Source organism: Pelodiscus sinensis, chromosome 1 (assembly GCF_052426305.1).
Source record: "Pelodiscus sinensis isolate ZL-2025 chromosome 1, ASM5242630v1, whole genome shotgun sequence".
Classification (NCBI taxonomy): Eukaryota; Metazoa; Chordata; order Testudines; family Trionychidae; genus Pelodiscus; species Pelodiscus sinensis.
The window spans coordinates 41,735,817-41,760,510 of NC_143052.1; the positions used below are offsets into that span (position 1 = coordinate 41,735,817).

The window sequence follows — 24,694 nt, forward strand, 5'->3', positions numbered from 1 at the left end:
AGCGTGGAGTTAAAATGGTTAAATGAATAACCGTTTTAACATTCTTACTTAGAATAGAGATTAGGATACACAATTCTCTCTGACCCAATGGAATACAATTACATCTAATGTTAAAAAAAACAACTGAAGACTTGAGATTATGGCTTATTCATCAGAAAACATCTTTTAATATACTGGTCCCCACATAATTTAATGGTAGTAGTCCTCAGAACTGGTGACAGATATTGGAAATGTAACTCTGTTGGTGCTGTGTTAGTACATACGTATTGTGGGAGTGTGCCTCCATCAAGAGCTTCTAGTCAAATGATTAATCTGATTTTGGATGCTAAATTTTGTTGTTGGATATATTCCTGATATCTGAAGGTTAACAGTTAATAAGGTGGAGTGGTTCCAATGTATATTTTGGTTGCTAAAACCAAAGGGTAAAAGTCAATCCCGGCTAACCATTGATGTGTGGCTCAGTGGTATAGTTGACCTGGCAGCTGACAATGGCTGACATTCTGTAAAAGGGGAATACCAGAGAAATTCAGTTTTTTCAGAGGTCAGTGATTAATGCAGACACAGCACATATGTGTAATTTCTCCTCCCTTTATCCTTAACCTTTACTTACTTTATAGGTTATGATGAATCTTCTGTTTTGGTATATTTGTTTTATTTTGAAAAATATAAACGTTTTTATCTATGCATTTTTGTGTTTATATTTAAAAAAAATCTAGACAACTTTCTGGTGGCTTAAGCAGTGTTTCCTAAATTCTGAATTGGGGATTCCTAAATTCTGAATTGGGATTATATAAATCTTTATATTTTAAGTACTACAACAGTACCTGATTGAGTTCGAGTCATTTGATTTGAAAGTTAGCTTTTGCAAAAGCAAAAACCTTAGTGAAAATCAGATCAGATATCTGCATCTCAAGCAATTCAGAACTGCTGATTTTTACCTTTTGCTTTGATCATTATTATAATACAGACTTCTGCAGGCATTGCTATGTCACTCAGGGATGTGATTGAGGTGTAATATGTGATTAACAGAGCTGTGCTCTCAAAACCCCTACTATAGACACAGTTATATCAGCAAAACTCTGCTTTTACCAGAATAGCTTGTCTCACATTACTACAGGGAAAGAAGTGCTAATAAATTATACCAGTAAAAGCATAGTTTTTCATGGTTTGCCAATGCAGCATAACACTACACCTATACCAGTGCACAATACTTAGCAGTACCAAATAACCCCCAAATTTAAGACAATTTCACCATTACTTCCTTGCAGATTTCTCACTTAAAGATGTCCAACTGAGCATATTCTTTTACATTTCTGTTTAGGGAAGTCAGTGATATACATAATATACTGTTACAGTTCTCATTTGGTAAAATAAAGGTCATACAGTCTTCTGAGTTTACCTTGTGGTTTGTTGTAGAAGTGCAATGCCATTTCCTGGATCTCTAGCACTACCCACCCCATCTCCCTTAACAAAAACCATAACAACAACAAAAAACCTTTACAGTCCTTGAAAGGTAATAAACTCTCAAAGTCCTGGTATGTGCCTGCAACCTTGGGGGAGGGCGGAAAGGGACAAGGAATAATTCATATTTAAATTTATTCTTAACATTGCACAGTTCTTTATCTCTTCAAAGCATATTGAAAAACTATTTTTCACAACTTTCCTCGTTTTATAGATGAGGAAACAGATTTGTAAAACTCTGATATTCCCCCAATCATTTAGTGCACCAATTTCAGAACAAAGAATAGAACTTGGGAGTTCTGTCTCAGAGTCGTTGGCTGGAGCAACCATGAGCTATTCTGACATTTTACATCGTGTATAATGGGATGAATTTTCTTATTTATGTTAGCATTGCTCCCTTAATTTATGTGTTAATCCAAATGCGACTATTAAAATGTCCTAAAGATCTATTATGCATTTATTTTTAATGTATTTTACAGATTATTGTTCAGTTGTAACAATTGTGGACCAATCAAATGTGAAGTTAACATGCACACTTTTTAATGGAAATCTAGATGCCCTTCCAAAAATCTACAAAATTGGAGATATTGTTCGATTTCATAGAATAAAGGTACGTTGTTTTTAATATATTTGTGTTTGGAGGAAGACTGCAGCATTGTGGGGATAGCTTTATTCATATTTGAAATTTCTTCAGGCCAATACGGAATAAAGAAGATCGCTCATTTATGAACCAAGACTAAATTGATTAAAAAACTTATAGGCACTCTATTGGTAGTTTTATAATAGGTATAGGATTTCTATGTGAACAGAATATGTTAGCAATAGCCAACATGGATTGTGTAAATGAAAATCATGCCTCTTCAGTCTATTAGAATTCTTTGAGCTAGTTGCTCTGAACCCAGCTCTGGAGCATATTAGATAAATCTGATGACTGGTCTAAAGTGAACTAGCTACAGACCTCTATAAAATGGTGGCAGTAGAAACACTTTAGCTGTTTTGTCTGTATTGGAGCATGTGTACTATAAAAATGTACATATTCTTCAATACTGCTCTGTTTGGATCGCCCGAAGATTTAATGAGTTCCATGCACCACCCATGGGCAAAAATTCAATTGAGATCTGCATTAAAACAATAGTTTGGTCTCTAGCTCCGAGCCAAAAGTTAATAAGACACAAAACTTAGAAACTTGTTAAAAAATGACTGTTTTATACCTCTTCACAATCTTTAGTTTAAATGACCTCAAATCAAGTCACTGAACCATTCCTATTGCTTTCTAAGGTGTACTACATTTCAAAAGAATCTGACTAAGCATGCCAATTTTAAGAGGACTAAAAGATCACACTTTAAACACAACCTTAATTATAGTGGTGCTGCTGTGCCACTATAATAATTAAAATAGGAGTTAGCATGATCATTTGGGTCAGAGATATTTCTTATCTTTTCACATTGACTTTTAATGGGAAAGGAGTTCTGTTGGGATTAGTCTAGATACAGAATCACTTGATTTGCTCATGTTTCAGGAAACGAAAATTGCATGCATCTTGATAACAAGATTGAAAGATTGTTTAGCATAATTATATTTCTGTTACTGTCATTTGTAATGCAATTTTGTGACGTAAGCTAATATTTAATGAATTAATACAGATATATCTGTATCTTCTACTGCATTAGTTACTAGTGATAAATCTGTGCCTTTTACTACTTTGTGGGGAACACAGTGATGGGGAGGAAATTTAGCTTTCTGCCTAACAATGGAAACATATGGTCTCAAATGTTGCACTATATCAGCACCCTGCATATTGTATAACACCTTGTTATTCACACTAAAACTACATGAAAATAATGTTCAGCTATTCAGAATATGTAGTTAGAACCACTACCAAATTAATGGTCCATTTTGATGAATTTCATGTTCATAGTATTTTAAAAATAGTAAATTTCATGATTTAGCAACAGAAAACTCTTGTAATTTGCTATGGATGGGTTCCTGACACCACCGTGAATGGCAAAATTTGTGAATACTGGGAACCACAGCTGAGCTCCCCGAGGCTCCCAAACTCACCTCAGCAACCATAAGGAATGCATGGAACCACAAATCGCGAGGGTCTCCTGTATTTAAATCTGAAAATTGATGTTGTAGGGATCCTGAACCAAAAAGGAGTTGTGGAGTGGTCAAGATTATTGTAGGAGGAGTTGTGGTATTTCTACACTTTATTCTATGCTGCTCATGGCAGAGCTACCTTCAAAGTCGGGCTGCTGGAGAGTGGTGACTGCTGGCTGAAAATCCAGCGTGAAAGGCCTTCACCAGCAGTCAGCGCAGAAGTCAGGATGGAATGTCTCCTCAATAGAATGTTTTTTACTGTGTTGAAGCCTTGGAAGTCTCAAAACATTAGAGATACAAGATGAGTAAAGTCACGTCTTTTATTGGACCAACTTCTGTTGATGAAATGGACAAGTTGTCAAGCTACAAAGAGCTCCGTGTGTCTGGGTCCAGATCTGAAAGAGCTCTGTGTAGCTTGAAATCTTGTCCCCTTCATCAACAGAAATTGGTCCGATAAAATATATGATTTCACCCACCTTATCTGTTCAGCAATTTCAGTTTTCTTATCTTTTAACATTGACTGTTAAGTGGGAATGTTGCATGCTATATGAACCCTGTCATGGGGTGTAGGTCACAAGTGGGAAGTAAGGGGTTATGGCACATGTGGTTAGAATAGGTACTACTGTCCTACCCCAAGCACTGTGGTAAGTGTAGTGCAGGGTAGAGGGACTGAACCTACCCTGGTGCACCAGGTCCCAATCCAGAGCCCTATAAAACCAGTAGTCCTTGGTTCTCACTTGGTTTCCTGTTTTAACAGCCACAATCCCTGGATCGCATCCTAAAAGTGGTTCCTGCTCTGTCAGTTCCCTGGGGATGTTGGTCTTCTGGCTCACTCTGATCTAGGGATGGCAAGCGAATAGTCGAGTAGTCTGCTCAACTACTCACCTCCCCCCACACTTTGCTGCCTCTAATACAGAGGCAGCAAGGGTAGGGGAAACAGGAGCTGGTGTTGGTGGGAGGCGGCTTAAAAGCAGGTTCCCCCCAGCACTGTCTCCACAATGCTGCCTGCCCCAGTGGGTGACGGTATGGGAGGCTGCCCTGAGGCTCGGGCAGTGGCCCGGGCTGTCCACGGCCCCTGTCCACAAGAGGGTCCCAGCCCGCCAACAGAGGCTGCTGGACCCAACACAAGCCAAGACTGAGCAAGCCTGGCTCAATCCCAGATCATGCCAGTCCGGGACTGCTGCAGCTGTGTGTTTTAAATGTAGTAAGAGCTGCCTAGCTCTTATTACATCTAAAATGCAGAGCCACAGCAGTTCTGGACCCGGTGGAAGTCAGGACTCCTCATTCCCAGCTTGCGCTGGGTCTGTGACCTACCCTCCTGTGGCTCTGCATTTTAAATGTAGTAAGAGCCGGGCAGCTCTTATTATATTTAAAATGCAGAGCCACAGTGGTCCTAGTCCTGTCCCAGCTTGCGCCTGTCTGGGATCTACCCCTGCTGCGGCTCTTCAATTTAAATGTAATAGAAGCCGGGCTGCCTGCATGCCCAGCTCCTAGTACATTTAAACTGCAGACCCGCAGCAGGGGTAACTCCTAAACCGACATGAGCCAGGACAGAGCACCTTCCCTTATTGAGTACACGATTAGTCAGTTACTCGCCTCTTAACATCCTTACTCTGATCCTCCGGGGCCAGCAGGGGTTCCACTGTCAATCCCACTAGCTCAGCCTCCATCACCTGTAGCTCCCAGTAATACCCAGTCAGGAGCCCAGAGCATGTTCCATTCCTCCTCAGCCAGCCTGGACTGAGCTGCATGACTCTCTTTGATATCCTGCCTCCAGGTTGAACATTTCCAGCAGGAACAAAGGCGTACCCCTTCACAGAGGGGAAAAAAACATTTTTCCAATTGGTAGAAAAGTTATGTGCAGAAATTGTCAATAATCTTATATTGGCCCACATAATTATTTTAACTTGTCCATGTGAACAGTTGAATTAAGTTTACCATGCATTTTATTTACCTTTTCAGTGTTGAATCTTTGTTGTTTTTATTCTGATACTGAAAAAGTCCATGCTAATCGTGTTGTCAGTGATAATAGAGTGGGAACCTACAGCTATCCCGCTTATATTTTGGTATACTTTTTCATATGTTCACAGGAGTTCATTTTATATTGCTCCCATGAATGCCTTACTAACATCATCTTGTAAGTACTGGAACTAGAGCTGGTTGGGATATTTTCAGCTAAGAGAAAGTTTATCAAAGCTGAAACATAACTGAGATGCATCAGTTTCAACAACATTTTTGCCCTGTGAATCAGGGAGGAGACTCCCTGTAGTCTGGTAATTATGGCACTGGTCTGGAATGTGGGAGAAACAGGGTCCTGTCCCTGATTTGCCTGATTGAGAACAGTATTTCATCTAAGATCCCTCTGAATCATACAACTTGAATTTAGGTCTCCTACCTCCCTATCTTCTGCCATAATCACTAGGATAGGATGACACTCTTTTTGTCTCTTCTGGGTGAAAGAGCTCAAGGTTTGATCTGAAAATAGACATTTTGATACAAATGCATTTTTATAAAAATAAGTCTTGATGCTTTGTAAGTTTCTCTAAATCAGAATTATTGTCCTCTAATCAGGTGTATCTGTCCTGTAATGTACCTAGAATGAAAAAATTGGAAAAGTAAATAGTTATGCATTTGTCCTGTAATGAAAAGTTTGTACTGTATCTAAATGCAAATTGTTTTTAACCAGTGTATAACTTTCATTCAGGTATTTAAATCTAAATAATTTACCATTCACACTTTTTGAATACATAGGTTTATTGTGTTAATTAACTACTAATGTATCATTGCTTAGTTTTCCTTAAACTAAAGTTTGTTCCCTAATCCAAGTTAATTGGACTTCATGTAGACACAGGGAACTGCCCACACAGAACATCTTTCAGGACTGGGACTTCAATTAGACATCACAGCAAGAGGAAACAAGGCAAAAGAAAAGGTATTGAGGAGAGTAGATGGGAATATTATTAGTAAGCTGTAGTTTCTCAGCCATAGCTAGTGCATTCCATGATACAGTATAGAGGCTGTTTTTAATTTTTGTAATGAATGTTTTGGTTGTCTAAGTTACACTTTGAATAGCTGAAGATATTTAATTTAGATATACAATAATTTACAATTAATAATTATAATTTTAAATTAATTGATATTTTTATATTATGTGTATCGGTGTGACCTGCTGAATATTACTTACTCTGAAGGAATATCTATAAAAATTGAATTGTTTCTATTTGATATCCCAGAATATTTGAAAATATTGACACTTTTTAAAGACCCACAGAATTTTGCCATCTATTGCTCATATCTACAGTATTTTTCCTGCTCCTGAATTCCAACTTAATTTTTAAGCTAACAATCTAGTACAAGCTACAAAGAGTTTTCTTTTAAATTAGTCTCAGCATCAGCTCAGAAGTAATACTGGCAAGTGATATTGCTTGAAAGTTTACATGCAGTATATGAGTTGTGCTGAAGGATGCTATATAACTAATAAATAGGTAGTTCTTCGCCATTACAACATTCAGTCAGGCAAACAAATTAAAGAATAGTTCATCTTCAATACCTATGTCATCCCTGATTTAAAAAAAAAAAACAGGCGTAAGGTTTTTTGGGAGAAGCAGAGACGAGAATGCAATATAGGCTGGGGACAATTTCTAAGCTATTTTTGATTAGTATGAAACCTTGCTGAGTGCAGATTGTCCCACATCCACCTATGGAGTGTTTCCTTAACCTTTCTGTGAAGCCATGTGGAACTAGTTAGTGCCTGTGACAGAATACTAGATAAGACAGATAACAAGTTTGATCCATCATGGTAGTTCTCCATGCTACCCTATCCTGACTTGGTGGGACCATCTGAACAGTTGAATCATTTAGTATCAATGATTTTGCCATCCTTTATTGTCTACTGAGTCTGCCACTAAGGATGCCAACAATCACAATGGCACTGTTTGTGACGTGTGTTTTGGAGTTGTGGAAACCATTTACAGGGTGGACACCTTGTCTACTAGGACCTGGACTGAGGCCACTGCATTAATGGCACATAGTCATGAAGGGGGCTAATACATTTGCCTTAGATGCACTCTTACAAGCTGGAAATTATCCCTACAGATTAACATTATCTGCACAATGGAGGTGTCAGCAACTTGATAAATAAGTGCATTGGCAGAACTGTATGGAAAAGCTTGAACAGCATATTGTCCAAATTGTGTCTCTTTAAATGCCTCCAATTTTGGAAACTGGTGGATATTCTCTTCAAATCATTCCTAAAGTGAGGCTGTGTACAGCTGGTCTTAGTCATTTATTTTATTAGCTTTCTATTTAAGCATATGCACAACTATTTAATTAATGTTAGGGACTGTAACAGGGTGACACTCACGTCTCATGAACAGCCCCTCAAGTGTGTGTGTTTACCCTCACTCTAGTCCAAAGCCTCTTCAGCAACTCAACCCTCTGGCTAAGTCTCACAGCCTGTGTGCAATCAAACACAAACCTTTTCTAGGATACAGATTTTAACAGGGGCCCTTCTCAGTGCCCTCTAAATAGTGTCTCTGAGTCCATTCCCTTAAGCCGTTCCCTACTCTGGTAGAGAATGGTGTCTCCAGGGCTTCCTCCCTTTGAAAACAATATCTATGCCCTTACCCCAGCCCTTACCTGGCTTTATTTCAGGCCAGGTCTACACTAGACCTGGAAGGTTGGCTTAAGGTACGCAACTCCAGCTACATAAAATTTGTATCTGGAGTCTGCTTACCTTAAAGCCGAGCTTGGCACCATCTTCACAGAGGGAGGTTTTCTCCCATCAGCTTCCCTTATTCCTCGTGATTGCAAGAAGTACAGGCACCAGACAAAGTGCCTTCACCAGTCAATTTATGGGTCTTAACTAGACCTGCTCAATCTAATGCCAGAAGAGTGATCTCCAGCATGGCAATTGAAGACGTGCCCTCAGAGTGCCATCATAATCCATTTTCACTAAACTCACCACAATGAGCTGTCCACAGTGCTTCCACTCTCCCCTCCAGTCTGTCTCCCACTCTGCTCAGCTTGAGGTCTCTAGGGGAACTGAATTGCCTCTGGTCCTTTTATAGGGCCTTCTTTGCCCCTGATTGGTCACTTCTCCTTCAGTCACTCTAGCCTTCTTGAAGGACCTCTCTATTGCTTATCCAAGGCAGGGTATAGCAGGACCACAAGCCTTCTGACGGGGGGGGAGGCTCAGGGTCTGGTCCACCCTATCACAGGGGATAGGTCTAGACTATGGGGCTTTATCAGAAAAAGCTACGCAAATTGTGCTCCACAATTCACATAGCTTTTTCCGATTGCTTTTCCTGAAAAGGCTTTTCTGCCATTTGGCCCCATCTAGACGGGGCCAAATAGTGAAAAAGCCTCCTTTTTCAGCAGAGCTCTTATCCCTCCTGGTATGAATTACACAGGACTCCCTGAAAGAGCGTGTTGGCTATTCCATGAAAAAAAGCAAAAGAGCAAATGAGCTCCCTGTTCGCAGGAGGGGTTTTTGGGGATACCTAGGAAAAAAACCTGTAGTCTAGATGTAGCAGAACACAACATATTTACTTACTTCTCTTTTCTATTACCACCTGCTTTCTTATATGGCCTCAATTATTATATATCTTTTATAATAAATGAATTAAAAAATTAAAACTCTAATATAACAGAGAAACTATAATCAAGATATTATGTTTTCAAAACCAGTTTAAATTGTGGATTATTATACTTAAAGGAATGTGACTGAACATTTACAAAATATAAAGTAATGTTCCAGAAAACATCTTTTGGGAAGGAAAATGTTTTCATAAAAGTAGCAGTCATAAGCACTATCTGAGGAATTCTATCTCAGTAATAATCTGTGAATCTAATTGATCTGGTCAAGGTTCAATCACCTAACTTTAGAACAGCAAAAAGTTAACTGAATTATACATAACGTAGGATGTTTAAGTAAATTGTAATTTTCCTTTTTTGCCAATTCCTTGTAGCAACATGCAGTATATTCTTTGCCTAGTTTAAGTTAAAAAAGAATATATCAGAGAAATCTCTATCTACAGTGAAATATTGTTCTATTTAAGAGACAAACAAACCCTTTGTCTTGAAACTACCAGGCATTCTTTTGTAAAATATGTAAATTATGATAAAGCCGTTGATCTTGTGGCATCCAGATTTGAAAAAGCTGTCTTCAGTTCTTAATACAGCTGCAAATCAACTTTCAGATTTAGTTTAGAATCTTTTTACTGTAGCAGTTATAGATTAGCTTTATGTTGTCTTTGTGAAGCATTTTGATGATCTATGACAGCAGTAATTTTGTAATAGTCTTGTACATTGCTCTTTCCTTTGTAATTTAACAATCAGTTTTGATTGAAAATTACCTCAGAGATACTGTTATCCCAGTTTTATATTCTACTTATTATCACACTTTCCTTTCCAACCCAGGTAGATAATGTTAGCTCCAGTAAAATTGAATCCAGATATATTTAGCTTTTAAAAGAGTATTCATGGAGATTAGAAGCTGTTGTGTAAATATATTCAGAGTAAAATCCTCTCCTGTTGAAGTCAAGGGAGTTTGCCTTTGGCTGCAGTGGGTTCAGGATTTCACACTCAATTCTTTAGGTTCAAAATTACTTATCCAGAAGCTTCCTTAAACCACAAGTGATGGTAATTGCTTACTCATTGCAAGAAAGGTCCACACCATTTGTTTTATTTTTACCCCCATAGAGGTTTTACTATTTATAGTAATTATTATTTATTCAAGAGAGTGTGTCTCTTGCTGCCAGCCAAGATTCCATTCACAGGTTAGCTTTATCTACATGTAATTAAATTTCAAATTAGTTTTAAGTGCTAAGTACATAGCTATTTTTTAATATATCACTACTTACCATAGTTTGAGAGATACTCATTATGCTTTAACAAGCCATATGTTATGGAATTCAGTCCATGAATTACCTTCAGATTACACTCGACTGATTTAGTCATGATCCTTTACAAGAGGCTAGCCAAGAATGCTCAACAGTTGTATCATCTGTTCTTTAGTTCTGGTGTGTCAGCTAGTTACTTTTTTCCTTTGTAATCTCTCCTCTATATACAGTTTGGTTCTGCACCCTTTGGTCCTCACTGGTCCTGAACAAGGGAATTTGCTGGACTGAGGAGGTTCCCTGTCACTGGCCCCTCATCTCCCCAGTTGGCTCTGCTTCCAGCCCCACCCCCTGCCTTCAGCCAGCTGTGCTGCCAGTCCTGGGCGGACCCCTCAGCCCTGGGGCTCCTGGCAACACAGCCAGACCAATCTCCCCTGAGACTCGCAGCTGCACTGCTAGAACCCTTGCAGTGGGGCTCCCAGTGCCGCTTGATCCCCCTCATGCAGGGCTCCCTGCACCTCCTGAGCCCCTACCCCCAGGCTCCTGGACTGTCGCTGGTCTCCCTGCCCCTGGGCTCTCTGGTTCAGGAACATACATGGTACTATCGGACCACAGATGTTGCCGGACTAGAAAGGCCCAGTTTAGAGAGTACAGCCTATAATTGTTTGTTCACGGGGTCATTTGCTAAATACTGCTATGCATGATTGCCTTTATAAAATCTCTGAGAGGCTTTCTCATTCACACAGCATTAAGGAATTTCCCAGAAAAAAAATCTCAACTTCAAGATGATTACTTAATGTCCTCAATCTTGTCTCTTGCAATTTTATTTCTTATGTTTCATTACCTATATTGCTTAATTACTATACTTAGTTATGTTTTCTCTGATTTCAGTGGTAATAAACTAAGGTCACTCATAAAGACCATTGGAGTATGGCACACAAAAACAGAATCATAAGAAAGTAAGGACATAAAATCAAGGTTCTAGTTGGAGAAAATAGTTTAAAATGAAGGAAAAAATGAAAGCTCAAAGGACCCCACCTGAACCAGTATACGTTTCCTGTGTTACTTGCATAGAAAGTTAAGAGCTTCATAAACTTTTATCTTTGGGTCTAGTAGTAAGTTTTCTATGTGTAATTTGCCTAGATACTATGGCAGTGGGTACTTGATAAATTATTGAACAAATAAATAGGAAATAAAAGCAAAACATCTGTGGAAAGGATTCATTTGAAATTCCACATAAAGTATTTGATGATATAGCTGAAATCTTTTTGATCATGGATAAGTGTATAAAACTGAAGGCTTTCCTTTTCCCTCAGTGCTGTATAGTTTTTTGCTAGAATGGAATATATTGAATATATATGGAAGTTATTCTGAAAATTACTATCTTTTTATAGTCATCTCTTAAATAGGGCTGGATTACCCACTTGGTGAAATTGGCCAGTGCATAAAGCTCCCAGTTTATGTATCATATCATGTATGTGAGGATGTCCTGATGTCTTATTGACATCACATAGAAACTGGAGAATATAAGGAGCAGATTGCCTGGTGCTTGAGAGAACACTTCAGGGTTTAAGCTTTTCAGAACTTGTATAGTGGCAAGTTTACAGTTAAATCAGTCGTCTGTCAAACACTGACAGTGTTGGGGTAGGTAAAAAAAAATGAATTGGAGTCTGGGATGACTGTACATCAGTGGGTAAGAGGTCTAGCCAGAATAGGCATTGCCATTTCCCTTTAAACATGTTTTCCCTTTTGTCCTGGAAGTCTTGGAAGATGGTTGCACTGAACAGTGTCTTGTTTTGTCTTCACGCTTGTCTATAAAAACATTTGAGGGTCGAAGCGCTTTCCCCCTCCCTATAAGCTGCTGATTAAGACAATAGGTATTGCTGATTCAACTAAAAACCAGTAAACAACAAACATGGGCGAGTAGAATTGTATTCATCACCTACTTATTAATATTCAGACACCGGCCCCTCCCCCAAAGGGATCCACATAGTGATGGTTAACTACCCTAGATGCTGAGGATACATCGGGTTAGTGTGCATTCTCCCAAAGTTGTGTGCCAAGTGGCCCTGAAGGTCAAGTATGCCTTCAATTGCTTGGCCTCTGGCTTCCTCCCTATCGAATTGCCTCTTGTTGGCCAGAAGGGGCTAATGCAAGCTGGAAGAAGCCTGAACAGAGTTTGGGTCAATTAGGGGAAGCTTGTAAAGAATCATTAGGGTGCTTGCGGGGGCAGACATGTATATAGGGAGTTGCCGAGCAAAGATGGGCAATTAGGCCCTGACCAGGGAAGGTGCAGGACCTGGTTCCCATTGAAGTAACTTTGTGAGAGCAGTACTGGGCAGGCTCAGGGGGCTAGAAGAGGGAGGCCCCTGCCTGATACCTTCCAGGCTGCTGGCCTTGCCACAAGGGCCAGGAGGGTGCAAAGAGTCACAGGGGAAGTAGCCCAGGGAATAAAAGGCAGTGAAGGGGAGTTGAGAAGGGCAGGACAAGGCTGCCACCGGAGGGTCCTTGTGTTGGGACCTAGAATAGTGGGTGGGCTTGAGTCCCCTCCTTCCCCACTTGCATTACATCTTGCCACTAAGGCGTGACCCATATAAACTGTGGCTTGCCTCTGAGATGAAGGGGCTGGGCTTGGAAGCCACAGCTGGACACAGTGGCGGGTGAACCACATGACGGCTGATATACTGCTGGTAGGGGAATGAGAGATAACTGTAGTGAGTACTGCTGGAGGACAGTGCCCTGAAGAGGACACCATGGTCCAGGAGTGATGCAGGTCCAAAGTTTAATGGGGAGACACCAGCCAGCAGGAGGACCTGCTGATAAGAGCTAATTCCCAGTGTTACTGATAGGAGATGCCATGGCAGTGAGTCATGCCCCGTGACGCCCCCAAAGAATAGTCTGTACACTAGTTTCCAGGTTAGCTATAAGGAATTTGGTGATGTTTCCCAGAGTTAAAATGTCGTTCCAAAATGCACTAAGGGCCGACCCCTGCAACAGGAAGGATCATTGCAGAGCAGCAGGGAGACTATTTAAGAGTCTGAACTATAATTAAGGTAAGTTACATGCATGAATCCAGGGGAAAATTGATCCATTTGTCATATTGTCATATGAGTAGAAGTGTAGCTCACAGGACTGGTATGTTTTGTTACTAAAGAACTGAGGGGACAATGTTCAACAATCTACTTTATTGTTTGGCAGTGTGGTCTAGTGTATAAGGAGCTGAACTGGGACATATGATACTGGGACTCTGCCAACAGACTTCTAAGAAATCTGTAGCAAGTCATAAGAAAATAAGTACAGTCCTACTACTCTGTCTTCTAACAGTGCCCAATGACAGATGCTTCAGAGGGAATGAACAGAACAAGCCAATTATTGAGTCATCCATCACCTGTTGTTCAGTTCTCTGACTGGTAGAAATGTATGGATGCCCAGAACATGGGGTTGCATCCCTGACCATCCTGGCTAATAGCCATTGATGGAACTATCCTCCTTGAATTTACCTCATTTTTTGAGCCCATTTACACACTTGACCTTCATCTTGCCCCGTGCCTCCGTTTTCTCATCTGTAACAGGTAGTAGAGCAGATTCCTTCCTCCATTTGGACAGCATTTTGAAGTCTTTGAATGAAAAACTCAGTATGAAGGTTTGGTTGGTATTTTTATGATTTATTTACATCTGCATTTCAGATCATGCCAGTACAGGAAGTATTGGTGTTAGATTGCATTTTCTTTGCTCATCTGGTTGGTTTTCTGGGTGTATCCATTTGTTTTGGGTTTATTTCATTTGGTTTTTTTCCCTCCAGATGTTTTCTTATTGTGTAGGAATAGTATATTTTAAAGAACAGTAACAGGCAACAATCATTTTTATACATGTAAAATACTGACTTTTTTAATACATTTTGGTGCACATTTTTCTCTTCCTGTTTTTGTGTTATAGATCAGGGAATACAATGAACAAATGCAGGGAATTACCAGTATTGGCTTTGCATCCTTGACATTTGATGGAACTGTGGGAGCACCAATAGTACCTCGAACCTCTAGTAAATTGTACACTTTCACAGAAGAAGAACAGAAAACAATAGAAGAACTACGTATTTGGGCAGCTAGTAATCTTTCAGTCTTTGGGCCAACAGCAAAATTGTCTGGTGTCCAGCCAATGCTGTTTTTTGACCTCACTTGCCAACTCTTAGGGAAAGCAGAAATAGATGGATCTTCCTTTCTTCTCAAGGTAGGTTTTTAAATAATGTATATAATTTGATTTAAATAGTTGTTACAGCTTGGCTGTTATAAAGCTTTGAGGTGGGATTGTGTGTCAAGATTTTAATGAACTCACTTGATCTTACATTTAAATAATTTTATATAGGATAATTTTAGACATTTAAGGGTTATTTTAGTAAATATATGATCCTCAACCAATTCAGTTGAATACAAATTAATGTTTTTTGTCTTTAAAGGCATTCATCTGACCTATTTCTCTAGAATTGTTAAAAAATATTGGTGTGAAAAGGTGTATATTCAGAACATGATTTCACAAGCATTTATAGTTAGAAATCACAGAATTTCTTAATACTGAAAAATGATATTGTCCATTTTAAGTTTTTACCTTGTTGCTAGTAAAATTAAATTTATTTTACATACACTTCTGTGTATTATGTTCCATTAGCACATATGCAGGATAATTTAATGCAGTATGTAAAATTGTTTAGCTCCATCTATCCATCCGTCCACTATCTTTTTGAGACATTTGAGTTAGCCTTTATTAGTTGTTTATAAGTTCATATGGGACCTGTGCTTAAGTAAAGAAACAAAATACAAAGCATCACTCTGCTTGAAAGCACTTTCTGGGAATGAATATTTAACATCAACTAAATGAAAAGGGATCAGTGTAATTTTTCTGAATTAACAACTGCTACAGTAGATTGGTTTTATCTTGAAACCCCTTCACGAGTTGACTGTTGAGAAATAAGAGCCAGTCTGATGTTTTCCATCTCAGGATGTTTGTTTTTATATATAGTGGGCTCAAGAAACAATTATCTGAAGCCATAAGTTGGTATTTTTAGAAAGGAAGAAAATAATGTATTATTTCTTCATTAGAGCAGTAGATGTTCTCTTGCAGAACATTGTTTAGAAATATTACTTAAGCTGCATCCTGCAACATGCCCTACAGCTGTTATAAACATTTTAATTCAAATAAACCTATGTAAAATGGATGCCAAAAAGGCCTAATAAAATGATTTAAGCACTTTGTGAACTGGAGGTAAAATGTTCATAGTTCATTACCTCAATAAGCACACATTCATGTTGTGAGATCCTTTTGTAAGAACGTTTCATTGCTGTCTGTTTATTTCAAATTTGACAGAGCCTTGCATTTGTGTCATTTTTATATAATCAAGGGACCAATTGGGAGAGGGGTAAATAAAGGCTTGACTTGTGAAAGTAAAACATTGATAAAACCCTAGCATGATAGATCAATTTGTTTGTAGTAGCAACCTTGACAGTGTCATTTTTATAGGAGTAGCATAAAGTTATTACATGCATAACACTTTATTAAAATATAGCAGCTAGACAAATTCCAAAATGCAAAGCAATTCTGAATTAATACTGGTATGGCATTGTTAATGCACTTCTTTGTGCTTAAGTGCTAAAGTCCATCTGAGTCTTTAGCAAATATAAATCTTGTTATAAGCAAGGCTCATACTTTTGGCAGGGCCTCTGTTATTCTGTGCTGAATTGCTAAAGGGTAGTGTCCATGCCACCAGCTTTCACATAGTTCAGTTATTACTCTTGTCTGTCGTCTTATAATGTAAAGCAGTGATTAATTTTGACTATTTAATAATTGTCAACAGAGCAGTACTCAGTGAATAAGTGTGTGAAGGTATTCATCACTGTGGCACCCTAAAAGACATTTTGAAGTGACTCCGAGAAACAATCAAATTTAGTTCCAGGGCTTTGTGTGTGACCCATAGTATTTGTTTAACCAGTGTTAGACACTGTATTGCACAAGTACTAAGAGACCAAATGACCATATGCAAGAAATGAGTCAAGAGCAATTGACAAGTGGTTACCAACTACACTGAGAATTTTCTGTTTCAATTCAGGGATACTCAGATCCATACCCTGGAGCAAAAGCTATCAGAAGCAGTTGATGAAGAAGGAAATAACAAACACTGAACTGAATTTTTAATGCTTAAACAAGATGAAGTTTACAAGATTAAAATACCTATTTTTCCTTCATTAAATTGCCTCTGCCCGCCTCTGTCATAGGAATAGCATGCCCTGGCATGGGACCATTCAAAGCTTTAGCACCTAAGGGGTGCATGGATGATTCCTTTTGCAACATTTTGTATTCATGAATATAAAAGGCCTCCACCCATGACAGTTCCTCAGTTCCTGCCTTTCCATCAGTAGTGATGGAACCAGTTCCTGTTTCCTGCACAGGTTTGATTTAGTTGGCATACCAAATAGCCTTTTTAGCCTTTTAAATAGCCTAATTTTCACATTTTTGGTTCATAGTATAGCAGGAATTGGTCCCTGCAGTAGCAGGAGAAATGGAAGTCTTTAAAGAAAAAATGAGTGGCAGTATTCCCTCTACAATTTTCCATCATTGAGCAGATTGAATTTTCTTATGTGCAACACCAATATTGAGGTAGTGTGTGAATATGCACCCACGAGTACAACCAAAAAACATAGATATAAATATGTATTTTATATAATCCATAGATATAGAAAATATATTTAAACAAGGGATAATTAACAAGGAGCAATGTTTATGATTATTTAATAAGAAATCAAATAAAAAGAAAATTAACACTACCCTTGACAGAAGAAGTGGGTTGTGCCCACAAAAGTTCGTGATACTATTTGTGTATTTTTTGTTCGTCTGTAAGGTGCTACAGGAACATTGTTGTTTTTTAATTTTTTTTTTTTTAGTTACAGACTAACATGGTTACCCCTCTGAGATATTTGCGTACATGTATAATCATACTTTCTAATGGACAGATGCATGTTTTAAAGATCTTGCAAATAAGGTTTCATCCTATAAAACAGCTGGTATCACACCTAGTACTTGCTATTTCTGTCTCATAAGAGCCAGAACTCTACCAGCTATCAAAGATCTGGCCTTAATGCAATACAGTTTACTATGCATTAATTAGTAACATGGGATTTTAAAAAATAAGTAAGATCAGAGTTTTCAATATCTGTAACACACAAAAAAATCTGTTAAAAGAATCTTTTCTTTCTTACCTTAAGCTATTAACACCTATGTAAACTTTATTTGAAATGTAATCATGCAAATGTCCTGGCATAGCCCCCCTCTCCATGCAGTCGGCTTCAGGCCCTTTCTAAAAGAACTGTTATGGTACTAAAAGAAGTAACCCCCCCATCCCCAATTGCCTAAGATAACATCTAGAACACTGTTTCTTAAACTGTGTTCCGTGGAACACAGGTGTTCCATGAACAACTCACAAGTGTGCTGTGACCTCTTCTTTGTTTTTGTTAACTTCTTTGTTTTTGTCTTTTTTTGTCTGACATTTTTTTTTTTTTTTTTTTTTTTAGAAAATTTTCATTGGTGTTCCACGTAAAAAAATATTATTGTTTGGTGTTCCATGGTCTCAAAAAGTTTAAGAAACACTGATCATGGGCATGTTTAGACTACATCCCTCTTTTGAAAGAAACCCGAGGAGTACAGGATCTTTTGGAAAAGGTTGTTTTTTTTTTTTTTTTTTTTTAAAGAACTGCATCTAGATGGCGGTTTTACTTTCGAAAAGCCCTTTTTCAAAAGAATGCGTGGCCGCCATTATGCAAATGCAGCGTGGGAAATTCAAATCCCGGCTTCATTTGCAATTTCGATCTGTCTAATTTACATCCCTCTTTCGAAAGAGGGACGTAGTCTAGACATGCTCCTACAGAACAAATTTACCAGAGGGTCCAGTCTGCACAGTTCCCAAGGAAACATGCAGTTTCACAATCATCTTACTCTTAATCCAACATCTTGTGTTTCACCTCTCACAATGTTTCCTCACAACATGGGATTCTCTCCTTCTCCCAAAAATCCTTACCAAATGTCTTGATTCAACCAGAAAACTGTCTTCCCCCCCCCCACCACCACCCACCCACACCCATTTGCAGCATCTGCACATATAGACCATTACTGTCCTCTTTTCCTGAAGCCAGGGAGGGAAGCTTTCCAAGTATGGAACTCAGAGTTAAAAAGGGAGGGAGAGCTAAAGTGATCAGAGAGATGGCTGAAACTGGGGAGTGTTTTCCATTTTCAGTGACAGGGCAGGGAGAAGGTTGGTCTTGCTCTCACTGGGGGAGATACTGACTTGATTCTAAAAAGGGTGAAAGTATGAAAGTACAGAGGAGGGGGAAGAGAGAGGTGCTGTCTTGTTATCATGGAGCGGGGGTGCAAGTTGGCAAGAGTACGAGGAAAGTAGGAGGCAGAGAAGTAAAAAAATCAACTGCCCTGCTCTGAATGGACAGCAGGGGAGTGGACACAGGGGAAAACAGGGGATCCCTTCCCAGCTAGTTTCCCAACGGGAGGGCTAGGGAATAAGCAGAAAGGTCGGGGAGGCTGCTACCCTGTTAGCGGTTCACAGGGCAGGGGAGGATTTAGGAGCAAAGTAGAGAAGTTGATCCAATCAGATTGTGCCTGTAACTTACCCAGCTTTTTCCACGTGACTAGTGGCAGGCAAAGAAGCACCCATCCCTCTTCTCCTACAGCCAGCAGCTTCACCACAATCTGTGTCACATGATCCCCTAAGTACTTCCTGCCTCCCGAATTGGTGAACTCGCTTACTCCCAGTGAGTACAGACCCTCCAGGGGAGGTGGGGAGGACTAGAGTAGAGGCTGGAGCCAGTATAGCAGGCAGCAGCAGCAATTGCTGCTGCTTCTACTCTTCCACTGAGCAAGAGACAGTGCCCTTCCCCGGCCCCCCTTTCCCAGCCGATCAGCTAAGCTCCCTGCCTATGCAGGGAGCTCTGAACCTCTGCACAGGTGCTCAGAAAAGGGCTGCGTGCCTGCACAGGTGCACAGCTTACAGGGAACCCTGGTCAGTGGCTTCTTGTTCTAGCAAATATATTGGTTCTATCCACTCATTCCTTATGTTTCAACTATTTAAGTAGGAAATATGAGTTCATTCGCATCTATTAAATTATAAAGGAACCACAGGTTAGAGGCCTTTGTTGGAAGATCAGTGGCTAATGGGTATGAAAAAGGATAGCCTTAAAAGGAGCCCACAGGTCTTCCAGGTTCCCTGCCAAGGGAGAATAAGATCTTTGGATCAGGATTTCAGTTCCATTTTTTGAGTATTGGATTACAGCTAGTTGAAAAATGAGGGGAGAAATTTTATAATACACAAACACTGCTGCACTTTCTGTCAATTGACCAGCTCCACTGCTGAAACCATCAGTCAAGGAAGTCTTTGATCCCTTATTCTGGTAATTTAAAATATAAAAATACTGACAACATTGGAATAGTTCAGTTAATAGGTACCAATCTTCCAAATCAGGTAACTTGATAGATCTAAAGTTGGATAGAATTATACACTGGTGCAAACATTGGTGGAATTTGGGACAACTTAGGATCTATAACTGCAAGTTCTTTTTTCCCCGCTCTGGGTCTTCAACAAGGATGGCTTTTTCCTTTTTGGTTATTCTCTCAGGTTGAGCATGTGAATCATATGTTTTCTCCAGCCTTCTGCATGTGACTTGTGTAAGTACTTCTCTTGAAGTCATTTCAAACAGAAGATATCTTTCTAAGCTACAGGAAGTAAACAAAACAGGAAAAATCTTTTCTTTCTTCTGCAAATTGCCTCTGCAAATGCTTGGGAAAACAGACTTTTAGCATGATATACTGAGAACTGTCTAGAAAACAGAGTCCATTGAGGTGTTGTGAGCATGTTTTCTTGCATAGCCAAGATCTGGCCCCATCTGCCCTTAGTTTCTTTCGTACACTGTAAACAGCAGCTTTCTGAACCATTGGGGGTTTTTTACAACCATTATTGTTTACTTTGGTAAGAACCTTGCTACCTTATTTCAACTGTGGATTTAGTCTATCTTACAGTCTATTGTATAAGATAGTAACTGCTAATATTTTAGTGTTTAATTTAAGTCTCTGTTGTTATGAAGTTGTAGACTGGTTATTTGCACTGTTGCCAAATATTCCTATGATGTATTCAAATAACAAATGTAATGTCTGAATGGTATATATCAAATGAAAATAAAATCTCCATAATGAAACACCACACCAGACACCTTCAGCCCTGTAAGAAAACAACTCCTTCTAAAGATTTCCTAACATGTCATGGCTTTTCTTCCTATAGGATACCTTCCACATCAATAACAGCAAAAATGTATATTGGTAGAGAGGATTCTTTGAAAAGCCAGCTAACCCACTAGGTGCATCATGTCCAGCTGAGAGAACTGACCAAAAAACTTCCAGAACTTCTGGGTTCTTAGGGCTAGGTACAAGTTTTATGCCTTAGCCATTTTTTCCTTCTCCCAATCCAACTGCCTGATAAGCATCATAGAAAATGAAGTCCAGGTTTACAAAATGACCAAATTGTTTCTAGACATTTCATCAGATTGTCTCTAGACATTCCATCAAGTGTCACATACCACAGCTAGTTCTGTGGCATGTCCCTTCACTATCACTATTACTTGGTTTTAAATTTTGGCTTTTCCTAATGTGATAAACTTCGGATAGGAAAAAAAGTAAATAACAAATGACAATTTAGAATATGTGTATCATAAAAAATATATAGGAGTCATGATTCTCACTACTTAAATGTGAATAGTTCCTACTGAATGAAGTGAGTATATGTCTTAGTTAATGTAAGCAGTTACATATGTTTGTAACAATATAATCTAAAACAATCAAATTTTTAAATCTTTTGTTTTGCACATTGAAAGTATTAAAAAGGGATTGTTGAAATAATTTCTTTTAATGGCAGGTGTGGGATGGTACAAAATGTTCCTACCCATCTTGGAAAGTACTTGTGGAAGAAAGTGACCTTGAAGGAGATAAAGTTCTCATCCATCGGCTGAGAAATCTGACTGTAGACATTCTAGTTTACGATAACCATGTGCAGCTGGCAAAATCACTGAAGGTAACGTAGAATTCAGTATTTTTAACTTAGATTTTACTGATTGTTTTGTTTTTGTTTTGTTTTGGATTCACTTCCTGAAAACTAGCTATTCACTTCCATGAATAATGACTTAGTTTCAAATATGCTTTTTATCCTTTCATACATGCTATTTTAGTGCAGGCCTCCTTCAGCAGGTGTGAAACAGCCCCATTACCTTAAAACAACCATGAAAAATTATCCTTCCAATCAAATAGCGGTTTCCCGACATTGTAATGTCATGCATTACTATGTGAACATAATGCATTATGGAAAATGTATTCTGTAGTTTAAAATTATTTATTGGAACTGATGCAAAATGGGATTAATTTGCAGCCCAATTAAATGATAATTCTACAGTCTATAAAAGTGTAATTGTATATTCTGTGAACTCTGCTTTATTCTGCAATATGCATCTTGTTTTAGTAGGTCAGTAATGTTGATTATACTTACACAGGGAAAAGAACAACATAATTAAACATTTGATCTTTAGCAACAGTGCCATCTTGCTTCTGAATAAAATGAATGAGCAGAAATTGTGGCTTTCATTTTACAGCATGACTGCTGTAGTTTTGCTGTTTAAGATCCTTGTTTTTCTGATCAATTTTCTGAGTGTATCTGTGGGGGATTGTATAAAGATATAATTTTATATGCGAAATATTAATCTATTGTTCTAGATAGACTTAAAATCAGTTTACAATACTAATACATTAATAAAGAGATGTTAATGAGTAAATTGAAGATAAGATGGCTCTTTTTAATGTAAGAATTGTTAACTGTATATTGTCACACTATTATTTTTATTTATCTTAGATTTTTTTCCAAATATGGATTTATCTCTTGCTAAAAGATTCACCCCAAAAGCATTATCCAACAATACTTTCTGAGAATTAGGGGAGAAAGTCTACACTTTCTATGATTCTAAAGATGATCAGTTGTTTCTTATACTGCGAAGTCTTGGGTGTTTGTAGCTATAGAATTCACCTAGTAGTATAAGGAAGGCCATTCGATATCACCCACTCTCATTATTAGGATATTAACTAACACAGTGCTGACCTCCATTCATTAGCTAGTGTTGGGTAAACTAGCTATGTTCAAATGCTGCTGGATCTAGTTTAACTAGTTTACATAGTGCTTACTATGATTTCTTATCTGTGCTGACCAGTGTTCCCTCTAATATTTTCTATCCTTGGACAGGTTGAATTTTGTTTTGAGCGGGTTGAAATTTCTTATGTGCAACATCAATATTGAGGTAATGTGTGGATGTGCACCACTAATACAAACGAAACACACACACACACACATAACTTGAAGTAGTACATATGTGTGGAAGAAAATATATTAAAACAAGACACCTGTGTCTAGTTGCTGTGAGGTACCCTTAGTGACTATAAAGGTGCTGTACAAAGGTAGGGAATTAGCCTTCTTCCACTGGAGGAAGAGTAGAAGCCCCAGAATAAAGTAACACATGGCGTCAGTGTTTGTGGACAGATGTTTCAAAGAGCTTGCAAATAAGGTTTCATCCTACAAAACTAGCACCACACCTAGTACTTGCTTTTTCTGACTTATCAGAGCCAGAATTCTACCACATAGCAAAGATCTGGTCTTAATGCAATACAATTTATTATGTACTAATTAGTAACACAGGATTTTTAAAAAAATCATTAAGTTCAGAATTTTAGATATTTACAACACTCTAAAAAACTTCTGTTATAAGAATCTTTTTCTTTCTTACCTTAAGCAGTTAACACCTATGTACTTTCTTTGAAATATAATCATGCAAATGTCCTGGCACACACACACACACACACACACACACACACACCCGCCCCCTCCCCACCCACTCCCCGCATGCAGCTTGCTTCTCCCTATCAGCCCAGACAGAGAGGACTGCAGCAAGTAAGTCAGGACACCCCAAATAATCTGCCCCTGTCTCTCACTGCACAGATGCCAGCACCTACCCTCTTCTTCTTTCCACCACCTACTCCATTCAGACAGCCCCTTACCTCTCTCTTCCAAGCCCAGGAGAGTTGAAGAGACTGTTAGGTTTCTGCCTCTGTTTGTCTCTCTCTCTCTTTGTCTCTCCTCACACAAACATGACTCTGCAAACTTCCCTCTCCTATAACCCCCCCTCCCCAAGCCATTTAATTAGTTACTCGTTCCCACCTCCAGCCACTTATTTTCTTCTGATCTTGCTTTCTTGTCTCAACTGCTGATCTGCTCTGGGAGATCTTCAATTCAAGCAAGCAGCAGCTAAGCTGCTGCTTAAACTCCCCGCTCCCTACCGGTCAGCTGAGCTCTCTGGCTGCTTGAGAGGCTTTGAACCTCTGAGTGGGGCTCAGAAAACAGCTGTGCAGTCACGCACCTTAGAGAGAATTTAGGTGCTACCAGATTATGTTTGTGGTCCTGTCATCTGTTTTGTCTGCTCACAATTACATAGAATGATTAGATTACCATGTATAGATAAGCCCTAGGAAGATCTCTCTAGATACAACGTAGTTAAACATCTTTTAGGGACAGAATGTGGTATCTCTGTTTTGCTGCCTTATTTAGCCACTGTGTAAGAACTATAAGATGATTTTTTGACCCGAGTTCAATAACAATAAAAGGGTTTCAGGCAAACCATGGTTTCTGTGCCAATAACTTTGCAGTAAAAAATATAGATTGTGACGGGGCGAGGCAGCCCTGCATTGAACCTGCAGGGTCCAGCCAGGATTACCTGGCTGCAGAGGCCCCTCCCCCACAGCCCTACCAAGCATGCCCGGGCTGTAGCTCCACTATAAAAGCCTGGGGAAGGACTCAGTCTGGGGAGACAGCCAGAGGAGAAGGACCTGTGAAGGGAGCGCCCGCACTGCTGTTGCCGGAGACTCCAGGAGAGGCCAGAGGGGACGCGGAGGTGAGCTGGTGCAACCCAGGGACTGCCGGCTGAGGAGACGCTGGCCCAGAGGTCGCAGCAAGTGGGGCGAGTACAGGGGAAGGAACTCCAGGGGACTAGGTAGGAAGTGGCCCAGGGCAGGAGCGGGAGCCCTCTCTCCCGCCCAGAGAACCTTGGCGCATTTCGGCCAGATTGCCCTGCCGAGGGAGTGACCTGCTACCCGGTCGCTCACAGGGCCCTGGACCGGGACCCGGTGGAGTAGGGTGGGCCCGGGTTCCCGAACCTGGGGTGTG

General features: G+C 39.4%; 1 protein-coding gene and 1 long non-coding RNA gene across 6 annotated transcripts in view; one reads left to right on the forward strand and one right to left on the reverse strand.

Annotated features, from left to right (window-relative positions):
* The window catches only part of LOC142829264 (uncharacterized), a 32,350-nt gene extending 8,742 nt beyond the window's left edge, over positions 1–23,608 (reverse strand). The window contains exon 1 of the long non-coding RNA XR_012903702.2: positions 23,533–23,608. This is a non-coding gene — a long non-coding RNA (uncharacterized LOC142829264). The remainder of the gene's footprint in view (positions 1–23,532) is intronic.
* POT1 (protection of telomeres 1) overlaps positions 1–24,694 on the forward strand; it is a 150,861-nt gene that overhangs the window by 82,297 nt on the left and 43,870 nt on the right. For 4 of the 5 annotated variants that reach the window (XM_075928408.2, XM_025184410.3, XM_075928396.2 and 1 more), the window contains 4 exons: positions 1,941–2,071; positions 6,408–6,494; positions 14,338–14,628; positions 21,356–21,511. In XM_075928408.2, coding sequence (XP_075784523.2) covers positions 1,941–2,071; positions 6,408–6,494; positions 14,338–14,628; positions 21,356–21,511 — 665 coding nt within the window. The remainder of the gene's footprint in view (positions 1–1,940; positions 2,072–6,407; positions 6,495–14,337; positions 14,629–21,355; positions 21,512–24,694) is intronic. The other variant, XM_075928414.2, reaches the window with a different exon arrangement.